General features: G+C 44.7%; 1 protein-coding gene across 1 annotated transcript in view; it reads left to right on the forward strand.

Moving 5' to 3' along the window:
* PRRT1 (proline rich transmembrane protein 1) overlaps nt 1-16,695 on the forward strand; it is a 44,297-nt gene extending 27,602 nt beyond the window's left edge. The window contains exons 2-4 of the mRNA XM_081934316.1: nt 3,864-4,267; nt 8,749-8,925; nt 15,662-16,695. Of these exons, the coding sequence (XP_081790442.1) occupies nt 3,864-4,267; nt 8,749-8,925; nt 15,662-15,838 (758 nt within the window). The 3' untranslated portion in view covers nt 15,839-16,695. The remainder of the gene's footprint in view (nt 1-3,863; nt 4,268-8,748; nt 8,926-15,661) is intronic.
* Nucleotides 16,696-17,317: the final 622 nt, after the last annotated feature.

The raw sequence follows: 17,317 nt of genomic DNA on the forward strand, positions 1-17,317 counted from the left end.
AATGGGTAAATATCCTTAGACATAATTCCGTGCTGTGGGAAATAGTTGTTCAGCAGTGTGATGGCACGAGGGAAAAGAAAACCCATCTCCGTGTCTAATTGTTTTGGCATGCAATGCCCTATAGCGACGTCCTGAGGGGAGGAGTTGAAACTTTTTTTTTTGTCCAGGAGGTGAGGAACCTGTAGATATTTTCTCAGCCCTTTTCTCAGGGGTCTTCTGCAACAAGGAAGAAGGCAGGGGCAAAGCACTTCCGAAAAATCTTGCCAAGAAAATCCGGCGTTTTGGGTTTGTCGGGAATCAAGAGTGATTTGAAGGGAAGTGTACGTGCATTGTATCGAATGAAGGAAGATAAACCAAAATCACAAGAATTTCATCTCATTGGTACCCTGGAGAAGCTACCTTCCAGCCATCTTCAGTTGTGCATCTTGGTGGGATGAGGGACACCTGTATATTACATTAAGGGACTGTCTCCGCTCGAGCCAAAGCTGTGACATTGGTATTTCAGCTCAAGGCCTTTTGCTGTTGTTGACACTTTTATGCTTCATTTGCTCCCCAGAAATCAATTTGCTATGTTCAGACTGGAAGGGGAATAGTTTATGTAACCAAAATCACACCACATGCTTCCCCACTCAGAAATAATCCAGTAGGGCTTCAAAACTATTTTATTTAAATCTTCAAAAAAAGTCTTTGCTCAATCTGAATGGAATGGTCTGGAACAGATATAGGATTCTGGGTAGAATGTTCATTTTAATTGTAGAAATTCTTCCTATCATTGATAGTTGTAGATTTTCCCATTTCATCAAATGAGTCGCAATTACATTCCTTTCTCAGAGAATAAGGTCATCTTGCCCTTCAGCTGTGACGATGTAACTGGAAGGCATCTCCAGTTGGGACAGTGTCCGATTGGGCCATGTGATGGACATGTGGGTGCTGGGCAGGGGCTTGGACTTTCATTTGGGTGCGGAAAACCTGGAAGCTTTCAAATTCTAGTTTTCCCAGATGTGCCAATATGACATCTCTAATAAAAATGGAACTTTGAGGAACTTCAAGCCTCGGAGTCTTCTTTCGTTGGGGGCGTTACTTGGAACCCTGACACCCACTTATATGTCCAGAAGTTGAGCCATGTAGCATACAACAATTGTGCAATTAAAAACAGATTAGCTACCTGATCATTCACATGTTGATTGCTTCTTAAAAAATAAGGATGTTTGCCTACTAAGTAACGTTCTCATTTTTTCAGACTGGACCTCCGAATGCATCTCTCAATACAAGAAAAGGGCCTAGATACACAGTCAGAAAGATAGTATTTTTCCTTTGGAATTCTTGTTTCCCACTTCAATACAATACAATACAATAGTAGAGTTGGAAGGGACCTTGGAGGTCTTCTAGTCCAAACCCCTGCCTAGGCAGGAAACCTTATACCATTTCAGACAGATGGCTATCCAACATCTTCTTAAAGACTTCCAGTGTTGGGGCATTCACAACTTCTGGAGGCATTTTCTGTTCCACTGATTAATTGTTCTAACTGTCAGGAAATTTCTCCTCAGTTCTAAGTTGCTTCTCTCCTTGATTAGTTTCCACCCATTGCTTCTTGTTCTACCCTCAGGTGCCTTGGAGAATAGTGGTAAACCTATGTGAAAACCACCTCTGTAAGGAAGCCTGAAATGCACAAAAGTGAAAAAGAAAACGGATGGGTATTAAGAATGAGGAAGACCGCGTTCCATCAGTGTGGAATACAAGTTAGAAAAGTAAAAACAGGAAGGAAAATGTAATCCTGCAGGGCATCACTTTATGCTGCAGGCCAGTGGTGGGTTCATACCAGTTTTGGACCATTTCGGCCAAACCTGTAGTAGCTTGGCGGCTTGGGTTGCTGCCAGTTCTACACCCAGGCCTGCCACACCCCTGGACCGGTTCTCCCGGCAGTGCCATAGGCGCCACCATCTTGTTTTTTGCTTCTGCGCATGCACAGAGCAATTTTTATTATATTGTGCATGCACGCATCAAGTGTGCGCGCATCACATCCGTGAGCAAACCAGACGCTATGGCTGCCGGAACCCACCTCTGCCGCAGGCCCTTTGTTCTCGCTTACATTCGAGCTGGGTTTGCATAATACACAGCTGCACAAAGCTGTGGAAAGCGCTTGTAGGAAAGCCCCCTCGCCTCCTCAGAATAAAATATTCTACAGAATATTAAAATATCCTACAGAATATTATTACTAACATTATGAGCCGAGGTGGCACAGTAGATAATTCAGTACTACAGGTTACTTCTGCTTGACTGCCGGCTGCCTGAAATTTGGCAGTTCAAATCTCACCAGGCTCAAGGTTGACTCAGCCTTCCATCCTTCCGCGGTGGGTAAAATGAGGACCCAGATTGTTGGGAGGCAATAGGCTGACTCTGTAAACCGCTTAGAGGGCTGTAGAGCACTGTGAAGCGGTATATAAGTCTAAGGGCTATTGCTATAATTATTGCAGAGATTCACTTAGCAACTGTGGCAAGAAAGGTCATAAATGGGAGTAAAATTCACTTAACAACAGCCTTGCTTAGCAGCAGAAATTTTGGGCTCAATTGCAAGTCGAGGACTAACCTGCGTTTTTGGTCACCCCTCTTCCCTGACCTGATCTATCTTGAACGGCTGATGTCCAACCCTCTATAGGAGAAATCGGTGTTAATGCCACATTTTGTTTTACGCAGGCAAACTTTTTTCTAGTGGGGGTTTCTGACTTACGACAGAACCAGAAAGACTCAACATCCATTTCTCTGTAGTCGTCAAGGTGACAGAATTAGGTCTCTTTGTTTCTGGACCGTTGGTCAGTCTGAAAGTTGGTGTCACGTTGCATTTCTCCTGACAAACTTTGAGGTTTTGTTCCACCCCGATCGATCTTGCTTTGGAAAGCTCATCTCAACCGAGAAGAGAGTGTGGGCCGAGCTAACCTTGGTACAGTTGTCTGTCTCGGTTGCCGTTTTTAATCTTGTTATTTTGAACGCTGGAACGGTGCAGCAGATTGCAAGCCGGCTGTGTAGTCTGCTGCTCATGTTTGGGAGTTGGGTTTTTAAAATATCTATTTTGAATGGGTACATTTGGGTTTTGGATGCAGAATACATCAGGCAGGGAAACCGAGTGTTGATAGAACAGGAATAAATATAACCACATGGCTTTTCGCCACGTTTTCACCGGGTTTTCCTTTGCTGAGAGCTGTTCCGTGCTAGCATGTAATTTTTGGTGGTCCCCTTTATTTATTTAGTTAGTTAGTTTGTCAAACATGTACAAGATAATAGGTATAAATATAAACATGAACGAAGGAAATGAGTACAAATAAATGGGGACAGTAGGACAGGGACGGTAGGCACGCTGGTGCGCTTATGCGCGCCCCCTTTTACAGATCTCTTAGGAATGGGATGAGGTCCACAGTAGACAGTTTGAGGTTGAAGCTGTGGAGGTTTGAGGATATAACAACGGAGTCAGGTAGAGCATTCCAGGCGTTGACCACTCTGTTGCTGAAGTCGTATTTTCTGCAATCGAGTTTGGAGCGGTTTACCTTGAGTTTGTATCGATTGTTTGCCCGTGTATTACTGAGGTTGAAGATGAAGAAGTCATTGACAGACAAGGTGTTGTAGCAGACAATTCTGTGTACTATGCTTAGGTCGGACCATAGACGGCGTAGTTCAAGGTTGTCCAAGCCCAAAAGTTTGAGCCTGGTGGCATAAGGGATTCTGTTGTGAGCAGAGGAGTGGAGGACTCTTCTCTTGAAATACTTCTGGACCCACTTGATTGTATCAATGTCCGATATGCAGTGTGGATTCCAGGCACCCTGCATACTTTAATCATTGCTCCTTTCTCTCTTTTCCCCCCATCCCTTCAGGACTTCCTGATTCCGCCCCACACACCTCTCCCCCACCCTACAACACCCCTCCTCCTCCGCCTCCCCAGGATGCCCCCATCCCAGGATACAGCGATTCCTCTGCTACTGTCGTGCATTCGGGAACAGCCACTTTGCCCCGGCTGGGAGGGGCTGCTACTGTCCCCAGGCCTCCCCCCACATCAGCCACTCTCCCGCGCCCACCCCGCCACCATTCTGCCACCCTCCCCCGCCTTCCCCCTGACCCCTACATGCAGGAAACGCAGTTCAACGGAGCTGCCCAGGGCTACGTAGTGCAAACGCATCCGCCTGTCGGGACCCTTCCCATCGGAGGCTACATGCACCCAGGGTATCCGGTCCAGTTACAACCTTGTACGGCGTATGTGCCAGTCTACCCTGTAGGGGCGGTGAGTATTCATGGTCAGCTGGGTAACTGGAGATGTTCTTGGGGTTGCATTGGTTTGGGACTTTCTTATAGGTAGTCCTTGACTTAGAACAGTTCATGTAATTGACAGTTCAATTACAACGGCACTGAAAAAAGTGACTTATGACCATTTTTCATACTTACGATGTTTGCATCATCCCTAGGATCATCATCATCTTCATTTAACGGCCCCATAATTCCTTGTGGGGTGGAGTCTGGGCAACTGAATGGAGACAGCAGAGTCTTTTTTAATGGCCAGATGCCCTTCCTGTTGCCACTGTGGAGTTTTATACAGCAGATATATACTCATTATGTCCAGAGAGAGAAATATCTGCCTCTACTTAGGACCGAACTCAGAGTTTGAGGTGAGAGCTCCACCTCTAGGCCACCGCACCACTCATCATCCCTATGATCAAAATTCAGGTGCTTGGCAACTGGTTCGTACTTATGACCGTTGCTGTGTCCCAAGGTCACGTGATCCACTTTTGCGACCTTCGGACAAGCAGAGTCAATGGGGAAGCCAGATTCACTTAACAGCTGTATTACTAATTTAATAAGTACAATGGTTCACTTAACAATGATGGCAAGAAAGGTTGTAAAATGGGACAAAACTCACTTAACAAATGCCTCAATTAGCAATGGAAATTTTGGGCTCAATTGTGGTTGTAGGTCGAGGGCTACCTGTATTAATTTGGGACTTTCTTATAGTCCTTGACTTAAGACCACAATTGGGATCAGGATTTCCATTGCTAAGCAAGGTGGTTGTTAAGCGAGTCGTGTCTGATTTTATAATTGTTAAGCAAATCACTGCAGTTGCTAAGTGAATCATGTGGTCATTAGGCAAATCTGGCTTTCTGCATTGTCGGGAGCCAGCTGAGGTGGTCACAAATGGCCATCACATGACCCAGGGACACTGCAGTTGTTGTAAATTCAGGTAGTCCTTGATTTACGACCACAATGGAGACCCAAACTTCTGTTGCTAAGCGAGACATTTGTTAAGTGAGTCTCTCCCCATTTTACAACTTTTCCTGCCACAGTTGTTAAGTGAATCATTGCAGTTCTTAACTTAGTGACACGGTTGTTGAGTGAATCGGGCTTCCCTATTGACTCTGCTTCTCCGAACGTCGGAAAAGGGGATCAGGTCACACACACACACACACACACACACACACACCGGGACACTTCAATCGTCATAAATATGAATCAATTCCCAAGTGTGTGAATTTTGATCATGTGACCATGAGGATGCTGCAACGATGTTAAGTCAATTTTTTTCAGAGCTGTTGTCATTTCGAACAGTCACTAAACGAACTGTTGTAAGTCAAAGACTACCGGTACCAGTGGTGGGTTTCAAATTTTTTTAGAACCTCTTCTGTAGGTGTGGCCTGCTTTGTAGGAGTGGCTTGCTAGCCATGTGACTGAGTGGGAGTGGCTTGGCAGTCACGTGACTGGGTGGGCATGGCCAACTTGTAAAATGTAGTGAAACTCACATAACAACGCTCCTGCTTAGCAACCAAAATGTTGGCTCAGAAACTCTGGCATTGAAATGTGCAAGTCTTAAAGCTGTCAAGTTACGAGACCCTTGCACCCCTAACCCTTTAGAAAAAAAAAACCCAGGGGTGTTCAAACTTGACAGCTTTAAGACTTGTGGACTTCAACTCCCAGAATTCCTCCTCTCGCTCTTCATCTTGATGATGTGCGGATGGGCGGGGGGAGGGAGGGAGCTGGAACCAGTTCTAAACGGCACGGTAGATTTATGGAACCTCTTCTATAGAAGAGATTAGAACTGGCAGGAACTCCTCCCTGACCTGTACGTGCCAGTTGCCAAGTCCCTGAATTTTGATTATGTGACACTGGAGATGCTGCAATTGTTGCAAATTGTTGTGGGGACTTATTGTAAGTGACCTTTTTTAATGCCTTTGTAACCTTGAAAAGTTGTTAAATGAATGGTTTCAAATTAAGAACTGCCTCTTTATCCTGCAGATATGAGTTAGTGCAGAAGGAATGAGAACGATGATTTCTTGAGCTATCACTCTGGTGATCCTATGCCTTTATTAGGAAGGACAGGGAGAAAGGAAAGGGAATAACCATACAAATGTAAAGTGACAGGAGAAAAAAAAATGCAGCAAACACATTTATAGGAAAGATGACCTCCGATGTTCTTTTATGCCAAAGAAAATAACAGTACAGCAGCCTCTCCCTAAATTTAAATAGCTAATCCTAAAATCCTAAGAATCAGCACTCTAAAATGCCAATATTAAAATGTTCTTTGCTTAACTTTAATCTAATAGGCGTGAAATCATTAAATATAAATAACCTTGCGTTTAAAAAGCTATAATATTTCTCTAATCCAATCCAAACTAATCTTCAAATTCCGAAGTGTCAAAATGTGATTTTTCTCCTTATTGCCTAAGAAATCAAACTTTGGTCTTCAAGTCGCAAGAAATTTAATCCAATTATTGTCTCTAAGCAAAGCAATCAGTTTTGCTATCTTGGCTAGCTTCGTTAGTTTCAAAATCCATTCTTTCAATGTGAGTGCAGAATAACGAAGTTAGAAGGGATCTTGGAGATCTTCTAGTCCAACCCCTTGCTCAAGCAGGAAAACACCTACCATTTCAGAGAAATGGTTGTCCAATCTCTTCTTAAAAACTTTCAGTGTTGGAGCATTTACAATTTCTAGAGGCAATTTATTCCACTGATTAATTGTTCTCACTGTCAGGAAATTTCTCCTTAGTTCTAGGTTAGTCCTTTCCTTGATTAGTTTCCATTTTGTCTTCTTTCCATTTTTGGGCATATAACAACCATAAGCAATATGATTTCTATATTTCACAGCAATTTGGTTAATAAAGGACAAACGTCCTCTAAAACACAACAGCCGTGTTTTAGAGAAACAGTCTTACCCTCTTACTAACTTTAGCTTAAAGGAACTGTAATTTGCCAAGCCATTTTTTCTTTCAGCCATCTTCCTTGTGCTATAATTAAAAGTGACTTGTTTGATGCACAACATTAAACCCCAAGCTACTGTTTCATTTAGAAACCCCTGCGGCTGGATGCAGACATCCTGCTAAGTCAAACAGCCTGTGTACAAGATGTGAATCCATCTATTTTTGTTAAAGAAAGGAAGGAAGGAAATAAAAAGAAAGAAAGAGAAAGGAAGGAAAGAAAGAGAAAGAAAGAAAGAAAGAAAGAAAGAAAGAAAGAAAGAAAGAAAGAAAGAAAGAACAGACAGACTTGCAGCTAAAACAACATGTGGACCTAGGCAGTGTGTAGGCTGGGGGTTGTTTGGTAAGCATCCCCTCCTCTTGGTGCATTTTAGGAGAAGGGCATCTGAGCATCCATCTACTCTAATAAGAATGAAACCATGTTAAATCTCCTTTATGCGGCTAGGGCCTTTGTAACGCTCCTGACACGTATTAATTATGTGCTCTTTGGAGGTGGTGTTTTGTCTTTTTTGTATGTAGGGCAAACAAGCTTCCTTAAAAGAACAGCTAATTTGTCTTCTTTATCAGGCCCACAGTCAGGAATGGGGGGAGGGATGGGTGGGGGAGCCACAGAGGCCTTGCCAGACAGCCAGGGAATAAATGCAGGCAGCTGGATTGCACTGGAAAGTTGATGGGACGATTTGTACTACTAATACCTTAAAATGCCACTCATTTGCTTCCCTTTCATTGATCAGAATTTTAGAAGGCGAGGGAGTGTCTCCCGGTTATCGGCAAAGTACCACTTGGCTTCTTTTTCAATAGAATAGGAATAGGAATAGGAGTAGAGTAGAGTAGAATAACAGAGTTGGAAGGGACCTTGGAGGTCTTCTAGTCCAACCCCCTGGTTAGGCAGGAAACCCTACGCCACTTTAGACAAATGGATATCCAACATCTTCTTAAAAGTTTCCAGTGTTGGGGCATTCACAACTTCTGGAGGCAGGTTGTTCTACTGATTAATTCTCACTGTCAGGAAATTTCTCCTGAGTTCTAGGTTGCTTCTCTCCTTGATTAGTTTCCACCCATTGTTCCTTTTTTTTGTTCCATTCATAGTTTGTAAAAACTCTAGGAGTTTATCCTTCTTCTCTTTATTCCTTTATTCCTCCTGGTATTTTACTTTCTTCAGTATGGTCTTCCTTCCAATCTCTCCCTCACAGTCATTGTCTTAGCTGTACACTTCCCATTTTGCTATGTCATTCAGAGGCCAAGATTGAAAGAGTTGAGCCCGATATATTTTACAGCATTTGTTTTCTAATATCTGTCTCCACCTTAGAGATATCAGAATCGGAAGGTGCAATCTTTTCCCTGCAGAATCTTACCACTGAGCTATTTGGGGTGGGTGTGAAAACTCAAGATTGCACCTTCAAGTGGTACATTCCGTAAAGTATTCTTCTACTTGATAGTGCTGAAAATTGTTTTCCTTGATATTAAGTTGAATGAATGAATGAATGAACGGTTTCTTCAGCTTTTCGATTGTTGTTTCCAGCCCTACTCTCAGGCCAACCCGCCTCCTCCACCAGCTCTCTCCCCAACACAAATGACGTCTGGCATTCCCATCTTGGAACCCCGGCGCCCACCACACGATTACCTTCCCATCGCTGTCCTCACCACCATCTGCTGCTTCTGGCCCACAGGCATCATTGCTATCATCAAGGCTGTGCAGGTGAGTGATGGGATTCTGTTTTCTTTACTACCGATTCTGTGAGTGTGGCTTGGTGGGCATGGCAGGGGAAGGAAACTGCAAAATCCCCATTTCCTCCCGATCAGCTGGGACTCGGGAGGCAGAGAATAGATTGGGGGCGGGGCCAGCCAGAGGTGGTATTTACCAGTTCTCTGAACTCCTCAAAATGTCCGCTACTGGTTCTCCACACGTGGAATACTGCATTCAGTTTTGGTCACCACGATGTAGAAAAGATGTGGAGACTCTGGAGAGAGTGCAGAGAAGAGCAACAAAGAGGATTAGGGGACTGGAGACTAAAACATATGAAGAACGGTTGCAGGAACTGGGTATGTCTAGCTTAAGAGAAAGAAGGACTAGGGGAGACATGACAACAGTCTTCCAATATCTCAGGGGTTGCCACAAAGAAGAGGGAGTCCAACTATTCTCCAAGGCACCTGAGGGTAGGACAAGAAGCAATAGGTGGAAACTAATCAAGGAGAGAAGCAACTTAGAACTGAGGAGAAATTTCCTGACAGTTAGAACAATTAATCAGTGGAACAGAAAATGCCTCCAGAAGTTGTGAATGCCCCAACACGGGAAGTTTTTAAGAAGATGTTGGATAGCCATTTGTCTGAAACGGTATAGGGTTTCCTGCCTAGGCAGGGGGTTGGACTAGAAGACCTCCAAGGTCCCTTCCAACTCTGCTATTGTATTGTATTGTATCCAGAACTGGTCAGAACCTGCTGAATGTCACCTCTGGGTTTATGTCTCAATACAGCAAGTGGGGTACAGGAGATGGGTTTCCGAGTGCAACAACTGTATTTATTCGTCAGGATGGACATTCAAGGCTGTTTGCTTTTCAGGAAGCGCATTGTCTAGGACAGGGGTGTCAAACTCGTGGCCCGTGGTCTGGATGCATCACATTCTGCCCCTGCCTGGTTTAGCGAAGGGGAGAAAAGTCACGATACGTCATGTGACACCGCTGTGATGACGCAAGTTTGACACCCCGTGGTCTAGGACATCAGAGGGAACGTAATAGGGATTCTGCAAGCTATATCTTTTTTTTTTGTTTTTGATAATTGGTCTTATTGGATGAATATCAGAGCCTAATATCCAAATTGAAGAGCCAGATTTTTTCTATCTATACTACAAATCAGGGGTCGGCAACCGCTGGGCTGCGGCTCACTACCAGGCTGTAGCCTGTTTCAAACTGGGAGGCGTGAGCAATGGGAAAGTGAATGCACACGCGAAGCTCCACTTGTGAGAATGGTGGGCAAGTGTGTGTGAAGCTCCAGTCGTGCTCGCACGCGAAGCTCCACTCGTGTGAGCGGAGGGCACTTGCACTTTTTTACATCAGCAGTGGAGAGGACACAAGTTGATCCCGTAAGCGGATTATGCGATCAACTTAAAACACTTTATTTTGTGGTTTGTTTTGGTGGCCCAATCTTAAGGTTCTAGATGACCTACAAAAGAGGGATGGAAACCAGCTATGACCCTAATCAGGTTTCTCACTGCTGCTTTACAGGATGTTCTACATTGCAAACATCTGGATCACTGTAGTTTTTTTTAAACCTTAGCCACATTATGATGCTTGGACTTCCGCTCCCAAACTTCCTCAGCCAGAACACTGAGTAGGGAATTCTTGGAGTTGAAGTCCATGCATTATATTCTGGCTAAGGGTGAGAAACACTAATCTGGACTGAGGCTTTGGTCCCGTAGCTGTGGACTCACCTGTGATGATGGGTGTAGTGAGCAGGACTACAACCTTACAATACAATACAATACAATAACAGAGTTGAAAGGGACCTTGGAGGTCTTCTAGTTCAACCCCCTGCCTAGGCAGGAAACCCTATACGGTTTCAGACAAATAGCTATCCAACATCTTCTTAAAGACTTCCAGTGTTGGGGCATTCACAACTTCTGGAGGTAAGCTGTTCCACTGATTAATTGTTCTAACTGTCAGGAAATTTCTCCTCAGTTCTAAGTTGCTTCTCTCCTAGATTAGTTTCCACCCATTGCTTCTTGTTCTACCCTCAGGTGCCTTGGAGAATAGTTTGACTCCCCTTTCTTTGTGGCAACCCCTGAGATATTGGAAGACTGCTATCATGTCTCTCCTAGTCCTTCTTTTCATTAAACTAGACATAGCCAGTTCCTGCACCCGTTCTTCATATGTTTTAGTCTCCAGTCCCCTAATCATCTTTGTTGCTCTTCTCTGCACTCTTTCTAGAGTCTCCAGGTCTTTTTTACATCGTGGCGACCAGAACTGAATGCAGTATTCCAAGTGTGGCCTTACCAAGGCATTATAAAGTGGTATTAGCACTAAATAATAACCTAAATAATACTGCACTGTAGCTGCACTAGGATCCAAGCATCATTGTTGCCAAACGCCTATAAAGTACCGAAGTGTTTGAGGAAATCCTTCTGGAGTAGGGAGCCCCCTTTCCAGCTCTAGAAACGTCACGAGATGGAAAGGAACTACAGCACAGAGAAGGAAATGGATTGAACATATGCCGTGTGCACTCCCTCTTCACGTCTGGCTGGCAATTCTCACCTCCCACACATGTACAGTACTGTACACATTTTGTATAGTCAGGCGGCTTCGTTCTGAAAATAATCCAGGGCTTTGAGGACCCAGGCAACCATTTTGTCACAGTAGAAGGCCATGGCGTGCCTGCCTCGTATCTGAAGTGTTGCATTCACCTCTGGTTTGTCTGCCCAAAGGACATGAGTAACATGTCAAACTGGTGCTTGACAGCCGCCGAGAACATTTACTCAAGAGGACATGGAGAAGTGAAAAGATGCTAATACTAAGAAAATGCACTTGAATGTCAGATGAATGCAGGAGCGGAAAAGAAAAATGATTTCAAAGGGCGCCAGCAAATGACAGTCTGGTTTAGGCTGCCCTCTTAAATATGCAGTGCTTAATGCAGGTGGTCCTCGGCTTACCACTACAATTGAGCCCCCAATTTCTGTTGTTAAGTGAGACGAAAGTTGGTCCCTGGATTTTGCCCCATTTTGCGACCTTTCCTGCTGCGGGGGTTAAGTGAATTGCTGCAGTTGTTAAGTTAGTGACCCGATTGTTAAGTGAACGGCTGCAGGAACTGAGTATGTCTATTTTAATGAAGAGAAGGACTAGTGGTGACGTGTTCCAGGGACTGCCACAAAGAAGAGGGAGTCAAGCTATTCTCCAAAGCACCTGAGGGCAGGACAAGAAGCAATGGGTGGAAACTAATCAAGGAGAGAAGCAACTTAGAACTAAGGAGAAATTTCCTGACAGATTAATCAGTGGAACAATCTGCTTCCAGAAGTTGTGAATGCTCCAACACTGGAAGTTTTTAAAAAGATGTTGGATATCCATTTGTCTGAAGTGGTGTAGGGTTTCCTGCCTAAGCAAGGGGGTTGGACTAGAAGACCTCCAAGGTCCCTTCCAACTCTGTTATTCTGTTTTCTGGCTTCCCCATTGACTTTGCTTGTCAGAATCTTGCAAAAACGGATCATATGACCCTGGGGCGTGGCAACCGTCATAAATACGAACCAGTTGCCAAGCGTCTCAATTTTGATCACGTGACCATGGGGAGGCTGGAGTGATTGTAAGTGTGTGGGGAAACGGCCCATAAGTCACTTTTTTCAGTGCCGTTGTCACTTCGAACGGTCACTATATGAGCTGTTGTAAGTCGAGGACTATCTGTAGCTACTCGTCAATTGAACACCACAAACATGATTCTCATATCAAAGGCATAGAACTGAGAGGCCTTAGGAGAAAGTTCAGGGCTGCCCATAGGACAAGAGACACTTTCATACAACTGTGTGAGGAAACGGTGAAGGCCTAAAATTGAGAGGACACAGTTTCTACTTCATCTTGGATTTCAATGGGGATTTTTAGCCAGTTCTTTTCTCCCAGACCTGGAGCTGAAAAACGATGAAGGTGCTGGATTAGAAATGGGGAGAGCCATCAAGCTTCCATGAGGGGTTTTGGGCCAGTCCCTCCTCATCCTCAGTGATGAAGGTGTTGGTGCTGGAGTAGGGAAACCCCCATTTTGGTCCTTCTCTTTCAGCTGAACCTATTTTACAATCATCTCTTTCTCAATCTTGTCAGCGTCAAGATGTGTGGACTTCAACTCCCAGAATCCCCCGAGTCCTCATGCCAGCTGGGGAATTCTGGGAGTTGAAGTCACACAGGTTCTACATTTAGGCAACAAAAACGAAATGCACAGGTACAGTATAGGTGGTACCTTGCTCAATAGCAGTAACTGTGAGAGGGATCTTGGAGTCCTAGTGGAGAACCATTTAAATATGAGCCAGCAGTGTGCAGCAGCTACCAAAAAAGCCAGCACAATTCTAGGCTGCATCAATAGAGGGATAGAATCAAGACCACGTGAAGTGTTAAAACCACTTTATAATGCCTTGGTAAGGCCACACTTGGAATACTGCATTCAGTTTTGGTCACCATGATGTAGAAAAGATGTGGAGACTCTGGAGAGAGTGCAGAGAAGAGCAACAAAGATGATTAGGGGACTGGAGGCTGAAACATATGAAGAACAGTTGCAGGAACTGGATACGTCTAGTCTGATGAAAAGAAGGACCAGGGGAGACATGATAGCAGTGTCCCAATATCTCAGGGGTTGCCACAAAGAAGAGAGAGTCAAACTATTTTCAAAGGCACCTGAGGGTAGAACAAGAAGCAATGGGTGGAAACTAATCAAGGAGAGAAGCAACTTAGAACTGAGGAGAAATTTCCTACAGTTAGAACAATTAATCAGTGGAACAGAAAATGCCTCCAGAAGTTGTGAATACCCCAACACTGGAAGGCTTTAAGCAGATGTTGGATAGCCATTTGTCTGAAACGGTATAGGGTTTCCTGCCTAGGTAGGGGGTTGGACTAGAAGACCTCCAAGGTCCCTTCCAACTCTGTTATTGTATTGTATCTTTTACGTCACCATAGCTGAGAATTTAGGCAACAAAAATGGAATGCACAGGTACAGTATAGGTGGTACCTTGCTCAGTAGTAGTAACTGTGAAAGGGATCTTGGAGTCCTAGTGGACAACCATTTAAATATGAGCCAGCAGTGTGCAGCAGCTGCCAAAAAAGCCAACGCAGTTCTAGGCTGCATCAACAGAGGGACAGAATCAAGATCACGTGAAGTGTTAATACCACTTTATACTGCCTTGGTAAGGCCACACTTGGAATACTGCATTCAGTTCTGGTCGCCACGATGTAAAAAAGATGTGGAGATTCTAGAAAGAGTGCAGAGAAGAACAACAAAGAGAATTAGGGGACTGGAGGCTAAAACATATGAAGAACGGTTGCAGGAACTGGGTATGTTTAGCTTAAGAGAAAGAAGGACTAGGGGAGACATGATAGTAGTGTTCCAATATCTCAGGGGTTGCCACAAAGAAGAGGGAGTCAAACTATTTTCCAAGGCACCTGAGGGTAGAACAAGAAGCAATGGGTGGAAACTAATCAAGGAGAGAAGCAACTTAGAACTGAGGAGAAATTTCCTGACAGTTAGAACAATTAATCAGTGGAACAGCTTGCCTCCAGAAGTTGTGAATGCCCCAACACTGGAAGTCTTTAAGATGATGTTGGATAGCCATTTGTCTGAAATGGTACAGGGTTTCCTGCCTAGGCAGGGGGTTGGACTAGAAGACCTCCAAGGTCCCTTCCAACTCTACTATTGTATTGTATTGTATTGAGAAAGGCTGCTTTGCAAGTTGGGGTAGGGGAAAAAATAGGAGGGTGGGTTATGTACAGGTAGTCCTCAAATTACAGCAGTTTATTTAATGACCGTTCACAGTGACAACACTGAAAAAAGTGACGTCACTGAAAAGTGAAGACCATTTTTCACACCTACGACCGTTGCAGCATTACGGGATCAAAATTTGGATGCTTGGCAACAGACTCGTATTTATGACGATTGCACTGTCCTAGGGTCATCTGATCCCCTTTGGAGAACTTCTGACAAGCAAAGTCAATGGGGAAGCCAGATCCACTTAAGAACTGCATACTCAATTAACAGCTGCAGTGATTCACTTAAGGACTGTGTCAAGAAAGGGCATAAAATGGAGCAAAATTCGCTTAACAGCTCTCTCACCTAGCAAAATAAATTGTGAGTTCAATTCCTAAGTTGAGGACTCCCTATATGCTGCTAAAGTGAAGAAAAGAGTAGGTAAACAGGCAGGAAACTGTCCTCTTCCCTCACAAGGAAAACTAAAATGGTAGCAAGAATTCCCAGAGAAGAAGATTCATTCATGTGATTAAGCGAGATTAATACACCAGCTGCTGCAGTGGTTTTAAGGCACCAGGCTAGAACCGGGAGATTGTGAGTTCTAGTCCTGCTTTAGGCCTGAAAGCCAGCTGGGTGACTTTGGGCCGCCGTCATCCTCTCTCAGCCCAGCTGACCTCACAGGTTTGCTGTTGTGGAGAAAATAGGAGGCGGAAGGAGTATTAGGTATTTTCGCTGCCTTGAGTTATTTATAAAAATAATTAATAAATAAAAGAGATAAAATTTCATTTGTGTAACAGGGGAGTCTCAGAGGAAGGCACAGAAGAGCATATTCCCCTCCCTGCCGTCTGTAAATGATTCTTCATCTTTTGCACGTTAGCTTTTTCCATGTGTTGAAGAGCGGGTTACGATACTGTGAATGGGGAGGCGGATATTGTGCCATGTGCCCAAAGTGCTTTGCAGCTGCAGTGCCTGTGTTCTCCTCCTGTTCCCACGCTCTTTGTTCTCTCCGTCAGGTGCGGACTGCAGTTGCCCGCGGCGACATCGTATCCGCTGAAATTGCCTCCCGGGAGGCCCGCAACTTCTCCTTCATCAGCCTGGCGGTGGGCATCGCCGCCATGGTCCTGTGCACCATCCTTACAGTGGTGATCATCATTGCCGCTCAGCACCATGACAACGACTGGGACCCCTAGCGACCAATCGCCTGTCTTCGGCCTACTCCTGCACCCTGACAACTGGTCACAACCGCCCTGGCAACAGCCACCCCCGGGGATGGTCCTTGGCAACCGCCTCCCCTCCTTCTCCCCTGTCTTCGCCCTTGCCGACGACACGCGGAATGCTTGGCAGCCCTTCTCCACCCACTCTCCGCCCACTCCCATCGTCCTTGGCTGTTGTTGGCCTTGCTAGCCGTACCGACTCAGCAAAATGACTTCCAGGTGACGCCATTCAGACGTGCTCCATAAAGCTAAGGCTCCTAGCAAAATTGCTTGTCCTCCGTCCGCTCCTTTCCCAGAATACGTTGCTTGCTTCCTTCCTTCCTGAGGAGTAGGCTCCGCCTTCTGTGACCAAGAAGTAACCATCTTCCTCCCGCTGTATTTGCATGCCTAGTGCTGCCCTTGTATGGACAGGGGTGCCAGCGCAGTCTTGGATAAAGCCCTGTCTCTCTGCCCCCGTCATTCTTTTCATCGGCTGCTTCCCTTTCTCCATTTTTGCAATAGCTAGAAGCACCCAGTATTTTTGGAGAGCCTGATCGGCTATCTCCCCGTTTTATCTGAGGCCAGAAAGGAACCGTTGCTTTCGAGCCAAGTGAAACAAATCACCATCCGTAATTAGGAAGGCATATATTTTCATACGCTGTTTAGCGATGTTGCATTCGGTAAGCATGCAAAGTGTAATCCACAGCCTGTTTGGTTTGTTTGTTTTTAAGTTCTTTTTTGCAAGGCTTAAGCATCGCTCTTTTTATACCTTTCATTTTGCACCAGGGTTCTAACATTTCTCCCTTGGAGAAGAGTCTGAAAGTTGTTTTTTTCTAAACAAACAAACAAACAAACAAACAAACAAACTCTGCACTTAAGTTTGATTTCATCCCATCTGTCTCCACGCTCTGCAATCCACGTTTTTACGTTTTATCCTCGCCATTTTCTTAACAGAGGGGGCTTAGAGAGTTTGTGTTGCCTTTCAGTGACTTTTACTCAGTAAGCCAACTCTTTTGCTACCGGCTGATATCCAGGGTCAATTAGGCAAGGCATATTACAGTAAACTTCCAACCACGAAAGAAAGAAAGGTAACTAAAGGGGCTTAGTAAGAACTAATAAGACAATTCTTTGATAGTATCAATACTTCGAGAGCAGCCAGCACAATAGTGTCAGGAAACATAGCAAGATCTAGCCAATCGAGAAGACAGAAAGGGGTGAGGATAAGAAGATGTTGGATAGATTTCATTTGCCTGAAACGGTATAGGGTTTCCTGCCTAGGCAGGGGGTTGGAATAGAAGACCTCCAAGGTCCCTTCCAACTCTACTATTGTATATAATGTATGTATGTAAAGTAACTGGAGGATGAAAGAGGCAGCAAAAGATCCAAGCGCCCATTAATGAGTGGGGGTGTCCAGTGGGGCCATTTCTAGGATCGGGTAATATCCAACCTAGAAGAAAATCCAGAGAAGGGTTCCAG

This window comes from Natrix helvetica (genome assembly GCF_964273705.1).
Source record: "Natrix helvetica genome assembly, chromosome: 1".
NCBI lineage: Eukaryota > Metazoa > Chordata > Lepidosauria > Squamata > Natricidae > Natrix > Natrix helvetica.